At 35.5% G+C, this 18,508-nt stretch overlaps 1 protein-coding gene across 7 annotated transcripts in view; it reads left to right on the top strand.

Moving 5' to 3' along the window:
* Window positions 1-18,265, top strand: part of RBPJ (recombination signal binding protein for immunoglobulin kappa J region) — a 223,378-nt gene extending 205,113 nt beyond the window's left edge. For all 7 annotated transcript variants that reach the window (XM_076001151.1, XM_012754614.3, XM_076001154.1 and 4 more), the window contains 7 exons: window positions 1,736-1,910; window positions 5,410-5,547; window positions 5,699-5,811; window positions 12,152-12,292; window positions 13,280-13,435; window positions 13,760-13,863; window positions 14,038-18,265. In XM_076001151.1, coding sequence (XP_075857266.1) covers window positions 1,736-1,910; window positions 5,410-5,547; window positions 5,699-5,811; window positions 12,152-12,292; window positions 13,280-13,435; window positions 13,760-13,863; window positions 14,038-14,353 — 1,143 coding nt within the window. In that variant the 3' untranslated portion in view covers window positions 14,354-18,265. The remainder of the gene's footprint in view (window positions 1-1,735; window positions 1,911-5,409; window positions 5,548-5,698; window positions 5,812-12,151; window positions 12,293-13,279; window positions 13,436-13,759; window positions 13,864-14,037) is intronic.
* The last annotated feature ends 243 nt before the right edge of the window (window positions 18,266-18,508 follow it).

An 18,508-nucleotide genomic window follows, 5' to 3' on the forward strand; every position in this document is an offset into this window, starting at 1 on the left:
GTTTTTTCTGAATAAAATGAAGTCCTTTGTGTGTAGGTCTTAGGATCCCATCTTCTCTGACCTTTTTTCTTTACCTGTTTGCCTATGTGTCTTACCATTTATGCTACATTTCAGCATTTTCTCTTTCCTGATACAGATAATATCCATTAGTTTTAACACTAAATATTAGGTGATCTCAACATTTTTAAGATTTTCCATTAGAATGTAATTCCCTTCATTTAGATGCACATTTCATTTTTGCTTCCTATTACTGTCATCTTTAGTACATTGATACCCATTTTCATAGACCTCATCTTATGTTGCAGAACAATTCCATTGTTTAGGCTTAATTTGACCGTCAGTGCTGTCATTTTAAAATGTATGGCGGACCCATGGACACAGCAGCTCACAGATGCCATCTCTGAGTGCTTTGGAGATCCTTGGGTGAAAGAAGCTGTGTGACTGCAAAGTACTGTTGTTTTTATTTTTCTTATTACTATTATTAATAATTTTATCTTATTTTGCCTTCTGCAGAGCAAAGCCTCTTAAAGCCTTCACCAAACTTTTGAATTTTAAAAACTTAATTGAATGTAGAATATTCAAGATGGCACCTACATTTTCTTAAATAACTTTGCTATGAGAAATGAAATAAACTATTGCACTATTTTTGTCTGCTACTAAGGCTTGCCTATGAGTAAAATTTTAAAGATTAAAACATAAGTCAATAACTATTTCCTAAACGAGTGGCATTTGCTCTGCTTTTGTAAAGGAACACACAGCAGAGGTAGTTGAAGAAATTTGTTTAGTCTAATTTTAAAGTGCAGTGTTGATCTTTTAAAAAATATAGGTCAGTTATTTTAGATACTTATACTGTGTTTGGGCATATTTAAAATGTCTGGAAAAGGAGGTCAATAATTTAGGCCCCTCCCTAATTCACAGGGATCAGGGGAATAGGAAAGATTTTAGAATTGCCACATGTGATTGAAATCATAGCATTTTGAAGTGTCTTTGCTGTCTGTTGAGTGCTATAACTCTTTTATACTGTCTTTTCAGTTATCAGAATTTTTGCTCTGGTAAACTGCATAATGCCTTGAACATTTTCTCTAGTACTTTTAAATTTAGTTCTTTTAGTGATGCAATATGAATGGTCCCGTTGGGCAAAGTTAACCATTTTAAAAATAGTTCTTTAAAGCATACTAATGTAATCTCTTTCTGGTTTTAGATATTTTATAATCATCCAGTTAGTCCAGCGTTGTTTTCTTCAGACTTATAAGTGGTTACTCTAGCATTCAGCTATGTAAAGAAAACATTCTGTGTACTATTTTGAGAAGGACCACTGCCTAAATCTTTTACATAATTCTATTGAATTCTTATAACCTTATTTATATCTTTTCTTTGCAGAAAGATAGTCATAGCTTTTTTTAACTGTAAAATTTCCATTTTTAAAAATAACTGTAACACTGCTAATTCCGTGAAGCAGATGTAGTGCTAAATAAAACAAGAAAAGACTTTAAAAACAGTCTTTTAAAAAGGGTACAATGTATCACAATGTTTGTATCTTACAGACTTGATAAGGAAGATTTTGTACTTTTTTCAGAGATCAATTTGAGTAATTTTTACAGTTGGTAAATTTTTATCAGCTATCCATTGGAATTATTTCATTTAAACCAGATCGAACCTAACCATGGCCATTCTGAGTTGTAGATACATAACCAACAAGGTTTTGGTGGTATAAAACTTTACTTTTCTTTCACAGAACTATTGCACAGCCAAAACATTATACATATCTGATTCAGACAAGAGGAAGCACTTCATGTTGTCTGTAAAGATGTTCTATGGCAATAGTGATGACATTGGTGTGTTCCTCAGCAAGCGGATAAAGGTCATCTCCAAACCTTCCAAAAAGAAGCAATCATTGAAAAATGCTGACTGTATGTATGCTTGAGTTTTCTTATTTGTCCCCAGCTGCCACCTTGAATTAATAACACAAATTATTTTTCAAATTAAAATTGCTTTTTCAATAGCCAGTTCAGTCTTTATTAATATTTTTGTGGCCCTCTTTATTGTCTTTTTTTTTTTTAATTGAAAATGGTCTAATGAAGTGGTTCTCAACCACATTCGTTCTTTAGTGCTGCTCAGGAGCATTTAGGAAATGGGAGGTGTTTTTCTTCTGTAGTCACAGTGACTGGAGGGGATGATACTGGCATTGGATATCTTCAGCCAGTTTTACTAAATGTCCTACAATGCCCAAGAAAGTTCCCATTCCCGCAAAGAATTGATCTGCTCTGAATGTCAATATCACCCATTTGAAAAGTCACATGGACTTTGGAAGCCATCCTGAGAACCTAAACAAAATTTTAAAGATGGTTGCTCTAACAGAGACTAGTGTCCCATCAGCAAATTAATTTTAGACTACCAAAGATACATACTGTGTTTAAATTGTACATTTTAACCTCTACAACCATTTTTCTTTTTTTTTAAATTCAGCTTTTTATTATAGAAACTTTCAAATTTATATAAAAGGGGAAAAGAAGTATAATGTACATCCACCTAGCCCCAACAGGTTTAACCAATTTTGTTTCATTATTTCCATCACTACCAACACCTCTCCCTATTCAAAATGCTGGAATATTATAATGTAAGTAAATCTCAGTGATCCTGTCCTTTCAACCAAAATGTCTGCGGTAGTGACTAAAATGCGACTTTTCTTTTTAAACATCATTAAACCTATCAAAGTTGTTAGTAGTTCCTTAATGCCATCTAATATTCATTCCATGTACAGATTTATCAGATTGTCTCACCAATGTCTTGTTACAATTGTTTTTGTTTTATTTTATAGTTGGTTTATTCAAACCCGGATTCCAACAAGGTCCAAACACTTTAATCTGTAAGAGTTTCTTCTCTTTTCCCTCTCCCACCTTTTTTCCGTCCATGTCATATACTTGTTGAAGAAACTAGCTCATTTTTTCTGTGGAATTTTTATATTCTGGATTTGGCTGATTATATGTTTCTCTCATATTTTCCATGAACTGGTGGTTGGACTTAAAGACTTTTAGAATTAAGTTGGTACTATGCACATTCATTTCCATTGGATCAGAAGCCATATATCTTACTATCCCATTTTTTGTCATATTAAGATTGATTATAATAAGTTCAGCTGTTTTTAGTCTAATGATTCTAATTCATCCATAAAGTTCCCCAGCAACCTTTAACCAAATGCTTTTGTAGCCATTGATGATGGCTGCTTAAATCCAATTCATCAAGGACTGCAAATAGGTGATTTTCTTATTTTTTATTCATAACTTCTGCATTTGTTAGCTGGAGTTTTCTTACAAAGAGTGACTTTGGTCTATTGGCTGTTTGCTTCAAAGGTAGTCTGTTGAGAAAAGGCAGGATTAGCTGGACTGTTTACTCATTAGTAGAGTAATAATAATCTTTGAAAGTAGCCAGTGAAGGTTTTAGGGGTTTTGTTTTATTTGCTTGCTTTTTATTTTATTGTATTATGAACTCATGGATTTTTATGTATTCGATGTATTTTAATCTACTCAGTCCTTCTTAATGTCATTTACTTTATATTATGGAAAATTTCAAAGACAGCAAAGTAGACAGTTGCGTAATAAAATGAAACCTCTTAGGTTCATCCTTTAACATCAGCAGTGTTCTTAACTTTAGACCAATCTTATTTTATCTTTATTTATACCATACCCTAGCCTCATTTTCCTCTGCCCTCAGTTTGATGCAAATCCCAGACATAATATCATCTGTAAATATGTCTGTGTCTCTAAAAGATGGACTCTCTTTTTAATATATTCACAATACCATGATTACATAAAAACAACATATAAAGCAACTATAAGAAGAAATACTTTCTTGATATCATCAAATATCCAGTCAGTATTCAAATTTAAATTGTCTAAAATGTCATTTTAAAAATCAATTTGTTAGAATCAGGATACAAATCTATCAGATTTTACAATATTATTATATTAATATATCCTTAAATAACCTTTAATCTATGAAGCACCATCTGCAATTTATTTATTCAAGAGACTTGAGTTATTTGGCCTTTAAGAGTTGCATATACTGAATTTTGCTAATTTCATTCCTTTGGTGTGGTTTAATGTAATTTTTATAAATTGGTAGCATTAGAAAGAAACAGCTGGACCCTACTTAAAGTTGAAAAGACAGATTTCATTTAGTACTATTGCAGTAGGGGAAAAGAGACTTAAGTATAGAACTGAGTTCAATTCTGAGATACAACAAAGACAAGGGGGGATTTATAGCCAAGGAGCAGAGTGAGGGTGTCAATGGATGGAAAATTAAGAGGAGGCATCACAGGTAGGGGGATTCTTTGCTAACCCCACTTAACAGGATTCCAGCTAAAGGCAAGCCAAGGCGATTGTATGTCAAGGATGAGGGGATGACTTAGCAGGATTCTTGCTACACCTGGGCTAAGTAGATTAATGATAGGACATAAGGACAAACACTAAAAGTTTGGTGAAGGAGAGGATCTTTTGTCAGTGGTTAATCTAGAAGCTTGATCAGGTTTAAAGTTGCTGTTCTTTGGTTCTTTTTTTGTTGCTGAAAGGCAAGGCCTATTTCATAGGTGATGGTGTGTTCTCCTATACCAGGAGACATTTAATCTTGTATTTGGGCTAATTACATTCCAAATTACAGGGTTTTATTTAATATCATTAACTTTGTATTTGTATTGAATATTAGTTTCTTGATGGCAGAGAATGTATTTCACTTTCAGAATATTTTCCTGCTTACACAGATGTTTTTTTCTTCAAGAAATTTTATGCTATAATATAATACTTTAAGGTATAAGGTATTTAGAAGAAAGCAAAATTTTCTAAAATCACAGTATACATGAGGCAATTGCCTCTTTGGTAAACATCCTTCTAGACCCTTTCCTTGGCATATATTTTATAGGATTGGATGCAAGCACATGGAGACAAATATGCAGGCACATATGTTTGGCTAATGGAACCACAGCATACAGAGTGTTTCATAGCCTACTTTTCCATTCAGTGATATTCAAAGGAGATGTTTTCTTTTCAGTATATTTAGATATACATCGTTTAAATGGGTGAATAGTATTGTAATTTATTTCAGTGAATTCCTGGACATTTATTATTTTTAAAATATTTTTTCCTCTTCATAGAAAAATCAGTACTACACTAAGTATACTGTGTAGCTCTCATTTTAAGATGATTTTTATTTTATGGACATATTTGATATCATTAGCTTGATATTAAGACGTTATTGACATTAAGCTATTTTGGTATCTGTATTTTCTTGGAAGGTTAAAATATTTGTTATATCTGTTACATGCTAAATTGTAATCAAGAATAGTCACAACTTGCCAAGTAGAGTTATCTTGTGCCCTGTGCCCCAGTCCACATAAGAACTGTTTTTCCTTTGCAGTATGCATTGCCTCAGGAACAAAGGTGGCTCTGTTTAATCGACTTCGATCCCAGACAGTTAGTACCAGATACTTGCACGTAGAAGGAGGTAATTTCCATGCCAGTTCACAACAGTGGGGAGCATTTTACATTCATCTCTGTGAGTATGAAAATATGCATTTGATGATTTTAGTGTGAAGTTGTTAAATTCTTTTTGATAACAAGATATATGGATATATTGTTTTGTTATTTTCCTAAGCAGATCATGAATTCTAAAAGGTGATAATTTGATCTCTTTCCTCTTGCTGCAGTGGATGATGATGAATCAGAAGGAGAAGAATTCACAGTCCGAGATGGGTACATCCATTATGGACAAACAGTCAAACTTGTGTGTTCAGTTACTGGCATGGCACTCCCAAGATTGGTATGGCTCTACTTTTGGTTGAATGATATGTGAAGTAGAAGTTAATTCTTAAAATAGGAAAATCACAACATTCAAATGTAAAAATACATCTCAGTTTCTTGCTTTTTAATTTAAAAAGTTATGACAATAATCCCTGCTGTTAATAATGACGATTACACTCTACCTTATTTCAGAAATGCTTTAAAGTAATTAGTTAATTTCCAAAACTGCATTTCTAATGACTTCCTCTTACAGTATTTCTAATAAATTTTGGTGGCAGTTTCCTTTTTGGTTGTATACCTAAACATGTTCAATAGAGGGCACTATAAATTGCATTAAGTTTTTTTCCTTTACTAATGCAGATATAATGTATTCATTTTTTGTGGTACCTACTATATCCCAATGTAGTACCAAGTTTCTAAAAGTGAAGAAATTCTTATTTCTTTTAAAATATAAGCATAATTTGTATTAGCTTACTCTCACAAGAAGAAAAGTTTATTAACTATAAATAAAATTAGTATTTCTTACTTGGGGGAGAAAAATAGGATTTAGGGCTTTTGTTCACTAGAAGATCTTGAAAGTAAAAATTGCTTTTCTCAGTAAAATGAAAACAAAAGTCCCTTACAACTCCAATCCCCCACCTCCAGTTTTCCCCCCTCGTTTTCTGAAATAATACCATTTAGTTATACTAAAGATGAAGGGGATTTATGAGTATGATTGATTCAAGGTCAGGTTGGGGGAGTCTTGGGCTAACAGAAGAACATTTATTAATAGCATTAATATTACTACTGTTCTGAGCATGCCTTATATTTCTCACTTTGGTGAGATATTTCATTATTTTCTGGGGCTCTTTCAGCAGAAGTTGGGTGGATCTACAGCTGTCTTAGCAAATGTATCATTTCTTTGTATTTATTTATTTTTGTTTTATTTTTCTGTGTCATTATAACGAGATGATTCCCCCCATTTCAATTTAATAAACTAAAATGCATGACTGTGGTAATATTAATAACAATCTGTAAAACTCTGCAATTAGGACAAATCTTACCAAGAATGGTGAAAAGAAAGAAAAAAGGATGTAAAGGAAGGGTGTAAAAAATGGAAAGGAAGGCAGAAGCAAACAAAAAACAATTACTCAGTTCTTCTCTTCTCATTCATTATGTGTTACTCTTTGCCAAAGATGATGTTTGTTTGCTTTGGTATTAGTTGCTTGTTCTATAGAAGCACAACTTCAGAGCCTTATGCCTCTGATCAGCAACAGCTTACAGACCACTTAGAAAGCAGACCCAAATCTTAACACTGTTTTTCACTCTTTTATGTAAAGTACAATAGTCTGCCTTGCTTGAATATCATCTTTAACTGAATTTTTCATACCCAAAACTGTGTGGCTCTGATTATTAAAATGTTGCATTAAAAAATTAACATAGATAATATATTAGAGAAAGTTGTAGTGCCATCATTAGCATGCTGATAAATATGTCTAGAAAGAGGTTCCATGACTGAAGAATTCTGACTTAGCAAATTATAGATGGATTTAGATGTCTATACTACTTCCGACCCCCCTTGACCTTCATTTATACACAGTTTTCAATAATGATGGTGTTCTGTGGCCTTCATATGCTTATTTATTTATTTATTTATTTTGAGACAGAGTCTCACTTTGTTGCCCAGGCTAGAGTGCGTGCCGTGGCGTCAGCCTAGCTCACAGCAACCTCAAACTCCTGGGCTCAAGCAATCCTACTGCCTCAGCCTCCCAAGTAGCTGGGACTACAGGCATGTGCCACCATGCCCGGCTAATTTTTTCTATATATGTATTAGTTGGCCAATTAATTTCTTTCTATTTATAGTAGAGACGGGGTCTTGCTCTTGCTCAGGCTGGTTTCGAACTCCTGACCTCGAGCAATCTGCCCGCCTTGGCCTCCCAGAGTGCTAGGATTACAGGCGTGAGCCACCGCGCCCAGCCCATATGCTTTTTATAAGGGTAATCGTACCATATTATCTGAAAGCTGGCTTTTTTTCTTTTAAATGACAGGGTCTTGTTCTGTTGCACAGGCTGGAGTGCAGTGGCAAGGTTATAGCTCACTGTAACCTCGATCTGCTAGGCTCAGGTGATCCTCCTGCCTGGACTTCCTAAGTAGCTCAAGAGTACAGGTTCATGCCACCACACTTGTCTAATTCTTTTTTTTAGAGAGAAGATCTTGCTGTGTTGTCCAGGCTAGTCTCAAGCCATCCCCCTGAAGTGTTCATATTATATGCGGGAGCCACCATGCCTAGCCAGAAAGGTGGCCTTTAATGCTTCCTACAATATCAACCTCATTAGAGAGCTTTCCTTGGAAAATACTATATCCCTTCAAGACCAAGTTGCAGTGGGATAAATGTTCTAGTAAAAAATCCTGTTTCTTAGGGTGCTCTCAAAACAGGCATAATTGATATAGATCTAGCCAAGTAACAAGAAACCACTGTTGGCCATTTACTGCAAGTACTTATCAAGGCTATCAGATACCCCAAGGGTAGGGATCATATAAGAGTGATTCTGTCACCAGTATAGCTCCACTCCTAAGGCTTTGTCAGTGCCATTGAATCGCACTGATAACCATTGTCCCTGTATGGTATGGAAAGTACATTGCTCTCATTTGGTGAATAACCCAGTGACATAAACTTCACCAACATTTATTGGGCATTTAGCAGGTATGGTGTCAGAAGTATGAACAAGGTATGTTTACTGTCCTTAAGGGCTGTATCCATTTAACATCAGAAATACAGTAATAAATATCATACCAGTAATCTCCAAAACCAGCTAAGAGGAAAGAAAGAACTGATTGGAATAACCCTTGATGTTTTGTGATGTATAATCCACCACACACAGCTTAATTTATATTACCTGTTTATATTACCTGTTTTTTTACATTTCTCTCCCCCCCTTCTTAATAGTTACAAATTATCAAAGCAAGCCTTTAGTGCCATGTTTAGACATCTTGGGTTTCTTTATTGGTGAGAGGTAGGTCATTCAGCAATGTCTATGTCCAAAGAACTGTTGTGAAAAATAAAAAACAAGGTAAACATGGCCCATGTTCCCAATGTGCTTATTATTACTAGCTGGTGGAGAAACAAGTAGCATTTCTATAATAACTCATGACTCATGTGGTGGAGACTCATAAGTGAGTGCTATAGACTTATAGGAAGGAAGCTTTAGACTTCCTTTAGATCATTTTAAAAAATCAGTTATTTCTCTAAAATCCAAACCTCATTGAATTTAAATACAACCATAAGACTTTAGTGTTGATCTGAAACATTTTGCTTGAGTTTAATTAGCCTCATAGACTATCTTAGAAACTAATTGCTAAAAGTGTAATATCTTCCTTTTAAACTCAAAATCAGTGGTGATAGTAGGGTAACAATTACTCTGACTAATAAACGGCAAAGCTAAAAATGTGTAAATATTAAGAATGTTGACTTCAGAGATTGGGGCTTTATACAGTTGTGGCTTAGCTGAAGATAATGATCTTTGAGCATAAGTGAGGCATGAGTTGAGTATTAAAAGCTATATGTTGCATAATATCAATGGCACTATTCTAAGCACTTTCACATATATTGATGGATTTAATCTTCACTGAACTTTGTGAGAGGTTACTATGAAGGATTGTGGGGCAGAGCATTCATTCATGGATATATGCATGTATTCTACAAATAGTCCTTAGCACCCTCTGTGTGCCAGGCATTGTCTGGATGCTGGAGATACAGTGGTGAACAAAACAGAGTTCATCTCATGGAGTTTACATTGTGGTAGGGACAGAGACAAAAAAAAAAAAGCTAAAGAAATACTCATATAATGTGGTGCACATTTTATGTAGTGATGAGAATACATAATTAAAACTGGATAAAGGGATAGAGAATTTGGAGAGTCCTTAGATTAGGGAAGTCTTTTTGAAGTGGTGGAATTTGAACAGAGACCAGCATGAAGTCAAGGAACCACTAACGGAGTGAGGAGCATTTCGTGGAGACCGAATGAGTGCTGAAGAGAGTGTTTGAGGGATGATAAGGAAACCAGGCTAGTTGGAGCAGAGGGAGGAGAGGAACTGAAGCCACGGGGTAGCCATGGACAAGATCTTGTATCTAGGGTTGGGACTGTATGTTATCTGTGTGTGATAGAAGGCCACTGGAGGGTTTGAAACAGGGCATGATGGCTGATTTGTATTTAGGAAGGATAATTCTGGCTGCTGTGTGGAGAAGAGAGCATAGGGATGTGGCAGTGACAGCAGTGAGACAGGTGTCATAAATCAGGCAAGAGTCGATGGTATTTCGGACTAGGGTTATAGTGGTCAGGTGATGAGAGGTTTCTGATTTGTTTGAAAGTGGACCTGACAGAATTTGCTGACAGATTGGGTGCTTGGGTATGAGAGAAAGCAAGGTGTCAAGGATGACTCTAAGGTTTTTGGATTGAGTGAATGGTGCTGCCATTTATTGAACTGTGAGTTGGGAAGGATCAAGTTTAGGAGGAAATCCAAAATTCTGTTTTGAATATGTTAAATGTGAGGTGCCTATTAGACATAGTAAGTGGAAATATTGAATAGGTAATTAAATATACACATTATAAGTGCAGGAGAGAGGATAAGGCTAGAGATATAAATTTGTGAGTTGTCAACCTGTACATCATGTAGAGAATATAGGTTATAAAGAGAGAAGAGGTCTGTGGACTTGGCTCTGGGCACCTTAATGGTCAGTTAGAGCAGGTGTAGCCCCTGAAAAGGGAATGCCTGTGTCACATGCTTCTGAGCAAATGAAGTTAAGGTGAGGACAGAGAATTGCCACAAAAGTCATCTGTCTGGAAGTCCTTATGGCTTTGATGAGCAGTTGTAGTGGAGTTTTTGAGACAGAAGGCTGGAGAGATTGCAAGAGATTGCTATGAAGTGGAGCAGAGAAGTGGGTAGCAAGGAGGAGGACAGGGACATGTAGTCCAGGAAACGTTTTCTTTACTTCTGATTTTTTTTTTTTTTTTGAGACAGAGTCTCACTTTGTTGTTTGGGCTAGAGTGCTGTGGCATCAGCCTCATTCACAGCAACCTCAAACTCCTGGGCTCAGGCGATCCTTCTGCCTCAGCCTCCCGAGTAGCTGGGACTACAGTCATGTACCACCATGCCCGGCTAATTTTTTTCTATATATTTTTAGTTGTCCAAGTAATTTATTTCTATTTTTAGTAGAGACGAGGTCTAACTCTTGCTCAAGCTGGTCTCGAACTCCTGAGCTCAAACGTCTGGCATTGTCTGGATGCTGGAGATACAGTGGTGAACAAAACAGAGTTCATCTCATGGAGTTTACATTGTGGTAGGGACAGACACACACACAAAAAAAGCTAAAGAAATACTCATATAATGTAGTGCACATTTTATATAGTGATGAGTGTATGCCTCCCAGACTGTTAAGATTATGGGCATGAGCCACCACGCCCAGACTACTTTTGATTTTAAGATGAGAAATAGTTATCACATGTTTATATATTGTTGGAAGTGATCAGTAAAAAAGGAAAATGAGAATAAAAGAGGTTTTACTATATAAAATCTTGCTCTTCTTCATCATCATCTACTTAGTGATTGCATTCTATGTATCAAGTGTAAGGTTTGGTGGTATTATCTTTCCTGATATCCATATGTGTTTTGTGGACTATTTGGATAGTAAGATTTTACAGTATAGTGGAAAGAGGTCAGGCCAGGCAGGGCAGGCAGCCCTGGGCTCATATTCTGGTCCTTCAGCTACTATCCAGGTTATTTTGATCAATTCACCTGACCTATCTAAGCCCATTTCTTAATCTGCAAAACTAGTTTAATTTTGTTTTGTTTCTAAATAAGTATTGGATAATGGATATAAAATGTTTGCACTGACTAGCACACCCACAGTAGCCTTGTAGAGATTTTTCCCTTTGATGTTGGCATATTTGTCATTGTACATGTGCTACTCAAAATATGGTCCATAGGTCAGCAGCATTAACATCATGTGAGAATTGGTTAGAAATGCATAATATCTGGCCCCACACAGGCTCTGCCAGATCAGAACCTGTGTTTTTCACAAGAGCCCCAGATGGATTGTGTTACATTAAAGTTTTAAAAGCACTGATCTAGAAAACAAGTGACTGCCTGCTCAGTAGTTTTTTAGATGTTCATGGAAGAGGCTAACAATTTGCACGTTTTAACATGCTTGTAATCTAAAAGAGTTTTTTATTGCTAGCCATATTATTTGCAAATGTTTTTGTATATGTAGGCAAAGGAACTAACTGTGATATATTATCATATAGCACATGTACTTTCTGTGTGCTTTCAATATTGTTTTCCATGTGTGGATGACCTTTTATTTCTTAATTATTGAAATACAGATAATTAGGAAAGTTGATAAGCAGACTGCATTACTGGATGCAGACGATCCTGTGTCACAACTCCATAAATGTGCATTTTACCTTAAGGATACAGAAAGAATGTACTTGTGCCTTTCTCAAGAGAGAATAATTCAATTTCAGGTATGTTTTTAAATTACTGGCAGCTTACAGAAACATGCAGTTCTCATTTGCTGTTAATTGTATCTAAATACATGTGGCTGTATCAAATATTTATCTAAGGTCCAAGGGTCTCCAACACATATGTCCTCAGACATGGTGGCAATCCTACATCAGAGAAGAACTCTGAAAACTAGGAAAATGTTCTCAAAGAAACAGTTAAAATCTAGTTCCAGGGTTCTTAATCTGGGGAACAAAGAGCCCCTCAGAATATTCAACAACAGATTTTCGGTGTTCACAGAATCCTCCGAAATTGTGTGCAGACATTGTTTACTGTGTACAGATGAAGCATTTTTCTAGGGGAGGGTTCAAAAGCTCTTCAGATTTATGTTAGGGTCTCCTAAGATAATGATGATGTGCTTCAAAAGCTAATCTTTAATTACTCTTACTGAGAAGGCTTTTATGCGACATGACATGGGCAGATGATTTAATAGGATAGTTATAGTTTCATGCAAAACTCCTTTGTAAACTCCCGTTCCAGAGCAATGGCCATACACAACTCTGATGAGCGTGCTGGGTCCCTGGTCTAGGTATGTTACAGTAGAGGTGGGGACTTGCCAGTTCAGGTCTTGGTTGCCCCTTTCTGAAAGTAGATAGCTTCTGGGGGCTCCCATTCTCTCTTTCTCAGGGATTTCTAAAGAATTTTAAACAGCCGGTCACATGTTAATGAAACTATCTCAGTATTGCTGTACTCTTAATGGTTATCCTGACAGGTATTATTGCTTAATATGTCACTGAAATATTTTGTATTATAACTAAAACTATCTATGGAGTTTCCATATTAATATTCTATTTGTGTTTATTTAGGGATTGGCAAAGCACTATGCTTTAGGAAGTTGATAAATTTCTATTAAATTCTGTCCTTGTTAATTCTAGTCTGTTACTTTGGCAAAATTCTCTTGTATTACAAAGTATATACAACTCAGTTTCTAAACATTCTTTCTTCATAAGGCCACTCCATGCCCGAAAGAACCAAATAAAGAGATGATAAATGATGGCGCTTCCTGGACAATCATTAGCACAGATAAGGCAGAGTATACATTTTACGAGGGGATGGGCCCTGTCCTGGCCCCCGTCACCCCTGTGCCTGTCGTAGAGAGTCTTCAGGTGAGACCTCTTAGTCACAGTTGGCTTGTAGCTCTTTGCAACTGCTCTCTGCTGTGACTTGGCTGATTTTGTTTCATGGGAATTTTGATTCTGTTATACATCATTTGTTAAGAAAATACAAAAATAGGAACATACTTATATGAAAGAAAATTTTAATTTAAATCAACTTGTTTGTTATTTTAAAATGTTTTTAGCTAGCTTTGTAACCATGCTATTTAAAAGGAACATTTTTTAACAAATGGAAGTTGAATGGGAATCTAATTTGTGTACTTTAATGAAAAATGAAAAGTTTTCTCAGTGTTGTGATTTTTCTGTGAATTGCAGTTGAATGGCGGCGGGGACGTAGCAATGCTTGAACTCACAGGACAGAATTTCACTCCAAATTTACGAGTGTGGTTTGGGGATGTAGAAGCGGAAACTATGTACAGGTACTTGATAAAACTTTTTACATCATCCAAAGGTTGTAAGGGGTATGTGTACCTGAGATTCTTTCCTGACATTGATTCTAATGTGTTAAACAACCTTGTTTTAAGTAAGTCTCATTTCTAAAATGTGCTTTGCTTTTTTAAAGTGCTTTTAAGTGATTTATCTTTCCTTCTCAGATGTGGAGAGAGTATGCTCTGTGTCGTCCCAGACATTTCTGCATTCCGAGAAGGTTGGAGATGGGTCCGGCAGCCAGTCCAGGTTCCAGTAACTTTGGTCCGTAATGATGGAATCATTTATTCCACCAGCCTTACCTTTACCTACACACCAGAACCAGGGCCGCGGCCACACTGCAGTGCAGCCGGAGCAATCCTTCGAGCCAATTCAAGCCAAGTGCCCCCCAATGAATCAAACACAAACAGCGCGGGAAGCTACACAGACGCCAGCACAAATTCCACCAGTGTCGCATCATCTACAGCAGCAGTGGTGTCCTAACTACTGTCTTTTTGCTAGGACTTGAACTGACTTGAGTGCGGCAAAAAGTTGACAACAAAGAGGAAAAATAAATGAACAATCTTTTGTGGTTTCTTGGGAAAACTTTTCATACCAGGCGATACTATTCAAAACCCGTTACCTGCAAGTGCTGATTTGAAATGCAGAAGCCACAGTAAAACAAACACACACAAAAAATCAAAATTTAAAAACCGTTGGAAATCAAGTTTTTCAGCTGTTTTTTTGTTTGGTTGGTTATTGTTTGTTTTTTTCCAAATGGGCAAGAAATAAATATGTGGCTGGAATAAAAGTTAAGCAAACTAGAAGACACAAATCTAACATAGTTTTTATGGACCAAGGAACTGTATAAGCTTTAGTAAAAGGTACATTTTCACCATACCTTTTTTAATATCATGGTATATAGTACACCTTGTTACCAAATAGGTTGTTCTCTTCCCTACCCACCTTTGAGCTTTTGCTCTAAAGTACATTCAGGTTCTAAGCCTGACCATGCTTGTTTAATTACCATACTCTTCCAGGTATTTTTGGTCTAAGGCTAGAACTATTTTTTTTTAAGCTGAAGTCTTAATGACTTTTCATGAGTCGAAATTCTTTTGATTTCAGCAAGTCAAATCTTGTAAAGGCCTGCATATTTTTTTTAAGATTATATGAAGTCTGTGCAAAAGCTTTAAAAAAAAAATGCCTCTGCCTTGCCTGCAATACATGCAATGTATGTTACCTTAGTCTCTATTCTCAGACACTGTTGGTAGTTATTTCTGTGTTTTCCTTTTTTAAAAAATGTATTTATAGTGGTTATCCAAGAGGTTCTGACATTTACATGGAATTCAGTGTGGCCATTTAGTCATTAATGAGTAAATGGCACAAAACATGTTGGTGTTTGAAGTGTTCTCTCCCCTTTTCCCATACGTAAACACAACTGTGTGTTCCAGGATTTCTTCAGGTTTTTCCCTTTTCCTAATCTTGTACATAACTTGTATTATGTGTAAGTTAAACAATTTATTTTGAACTTCGAATGTTCCCAGTGATTTCATTCAGCAGAGTGTTTTCTGCCTTGTTGGCAAATGACAAAAAAAATATCATGAGAAGTATTTGCTACCAATTTGGTAGATGGTGCCCTAAGGGTAGAATGGGGAAAAATCTCAGCAAAAGCATGTTTATTATCTTTATTTTTATTTTTTATTTTTTTTTTATTTTTTTGGTAGCCTAGGCCAGAACATCATTGTAATCTTAAAACATAAGATGCTTTTATTAGATGATCAACTAAAATAGCTGGAAGACAAACAGTTGTAAGCTTATAAAAATGAAAATGTAACTTATGTTGCCATTTCTTTCTCTGCCTTTTTTTGTTTTCTTTTCCCTAGTACTGAGCATCTCCACAAATGTTTCCTACTCAGAAAACATTTCTTTTCCTGTCATTTGAGATTTGGTTGCATTCAGGGTTGTGTGTTGGCCTTGCATGCTAATCTCACCAGTTTTACATTACTTTTGTTCCTGCACTTTGGTTATGCCTTTGTTCAGTTTCTTGGAAATTGCAGCAGACTCATTGGGCTACATTTAGTACAAGAACCATATGTATGTGTTATAGGAAACAGTCTAGTAATACAATCATCCTTCTTAGAGTAAAAACTACCTCTAGATAGTGGTAAGCTTTTACTGCCCCATAAAACAGGAGCCACAGTACCTTATGAATACAAAACTGTAACTTCTTATAGCGTTTCCATATAGAACATTGTCTTTCTGGTGTCCTGGGCGATTTTGAAAAACTTTCCATCAATAGACTTTTTAGAAATCATTGTTAGTAACGTTTTCCCCCAGCTTTGCTGTCTTCATCGCTCACTCTTTTGCTCAGACTATGCCACTGTAAATACTCTTCCTAACATCTTTAAATTGCCTTTTTCTCAGTTTTTAAGGGGAAAGTAATTTGTAAAGCATGTTAGGTGATTAAATCCAAGTTATTGCGGTGTTCTCTTACTGCAAGCCTTTTTAATCACCCCCAGGCTGCATTTTACTCTGTATAGCCTTTTTCTCTTCAAATCTGCTCCAGTTGCTCACTTCTCTCTTATAAACTGATCCTGCCTCACACCTTAAATCAGTTTCAGTGATCAAGGGCAGAACTCATTGTGGCCTTATCTTTCTTTGTTGTAAACTATTCACTGGCTCTTATTTGCAAACGTGCTTGTTTCTGAGTAGTATTTATTCTTTCTGTTGAGTCATGGCGGAAGTCATTACACAGTTCTTTCCTTCAGAATGTGGAAATGTTTTTAGTGCTGCTCTATTTTTAATGGGGCAAAGTTTCCTCCACTTCTTAGGTTTGGTATTTAGTTAAGAAATCATATTAAATTAACCTATAACAAATGAGATGCTTTTGAAGAACAAACTATTCCTTACCCAGCTTTGTAACTCAAAATAATTTTTCAAGTTCATGGCTTTATTAAAGTGAACTTTTGCTTTTTTAATGTTCATATCTTACTTTGGTTCTTTGTTTCTTTTAATAAGATAATTGAAATATTAGACTATAAACCCTTTTCCTGTTTTTTTTCATTTTTTTTTGAAAACTTCAAGAATGTACTTACACAGGCATTTTCCCCACCTATTGTATGCCATTCTCACACCACAGACTAAGGAGTGTCTATTGTAGCTTATTGTTTATCAGTAGTTCTTTTGTCAGCTGCTTTAAAAAAATCTTTTTCATGGATTTGTGAATCATTTTTAGTATATAATTTACAGGAACCTTGTTCTCCAATTATAGTGGAATATGTCCCTCCCCCAATGATGGCATTATTAGAGATGCTGGTCATGTATCCTCATAGAGACTCTCTTCTTAGAATGGTGAATGAATGCGTCAGTTACAGTATGTTTGATTTTTTAAAAAAATCTGTTTTGGAAGTTTATCATTATGCTTTCAAGATTCTATGCAGTTTCTAAAAAGTATGCATAGAAGCTGAGCCTCTGATCCAATGCATTGTTATTTGTTCTGTTGAATTTATCACATAGATTGGGAAGGCAAGCTAAAGGCCTTACATTAGAAATGCCCTTTATATTTTGGATGATTTCAGAGTTGAACACTATTATAATATTTAACCTGCTGCTGACTTCTCTTAAACCGTGGCAACTAAAGGCACTCTCATACGTGAATTAATTAGTGAAATATGTGTCACTCTTACTGCACAGACTTATTTTTGATCACAACTAGTCAGTTTTTTTGTTTTTGTTTTAAGGAAACTGGTACCATCTGTGCTTTAAATCCAAGTTATTACAGTTTTCTCTTACAGCAAGCTTCACAGAAAATTTCCAATGCCATTTTTGAGAACTAACCTAACTAGTCATGTTAAACAGAAAATCTTTTGGGGGGGGGGTTCCTTTTTGAAACAGAATGCTATTCAATTATTAACCAGGTTATTTACTTTGATTTCAAAAGCAGCTGTGTTTCTGATGAGTACTGAACAAATGTGTGTAATTTTCTGTGCCAGACTTTTGACTTTGTTTTCAAGCACTGTAATGTGGGATGGATGGTTAGAAACAATAATATATTAGGGTTTCTATTTAACCCTTTCAGGACTGAACTGTATCTCCTTTTATTAATTTTTCCCTGTGTCGTGGTAAATGTTTGCCAGCATTCAGTACTGTGTTGGTCCAGATGTAGGTTTATATGCTCATTTTTAGCTTATTTCTTGTACCTTGCAGCATGCTCTAAGCATTCAGTCCTTAAGGGGTTTATTTTACAAACTGTGCGCCTGTAAGGTTAATTAGCAATAAGATAGAAAATCGAGCAAATTTATACCATAATTTTGTAGAAAAAAAGAATCTGCTCAGTTCCATATTTCATCCATGAAAAACCTGCAATACGGGCAGTTTCAAGGAATAAATAAAAAGGAAATGTAAACCATTGTAAAAGTCTTCTGTTGGATGTGCCTGATGCATGTATTAATGCCTTTAATTTCAGAATACTTCATAAAGATAAAATTAAATTTTCTATATTACAGTTTATTTACAATCTTACCTAGCCATGTATATCACATCAAAGTGATAACTGTGCAAATTTAATTTTCTTTTCAATGTTTTTCACTATGTAGTGCTTTAAAGAGAGAGACATTTTTTGTTTTTCCTCTCCCATTTTGGAGAAATGGGCTTTGTCAC

The sequence above is a fragment of the Microcebus murinus genome, chromosome 3, assembly GCF_040939455.1.
Source record: "Microcebus murinus isolate Inina chromosome 3, M.murinus_Inina_mat1.0, whole genome shotgun sequence".
Classification (NCBI taxonomy): Eukaryota; Metazoa; Chordata; class Mammalia; order Primates; family Cheirogaleidae; genus Microcebus; species Microcebus murinus.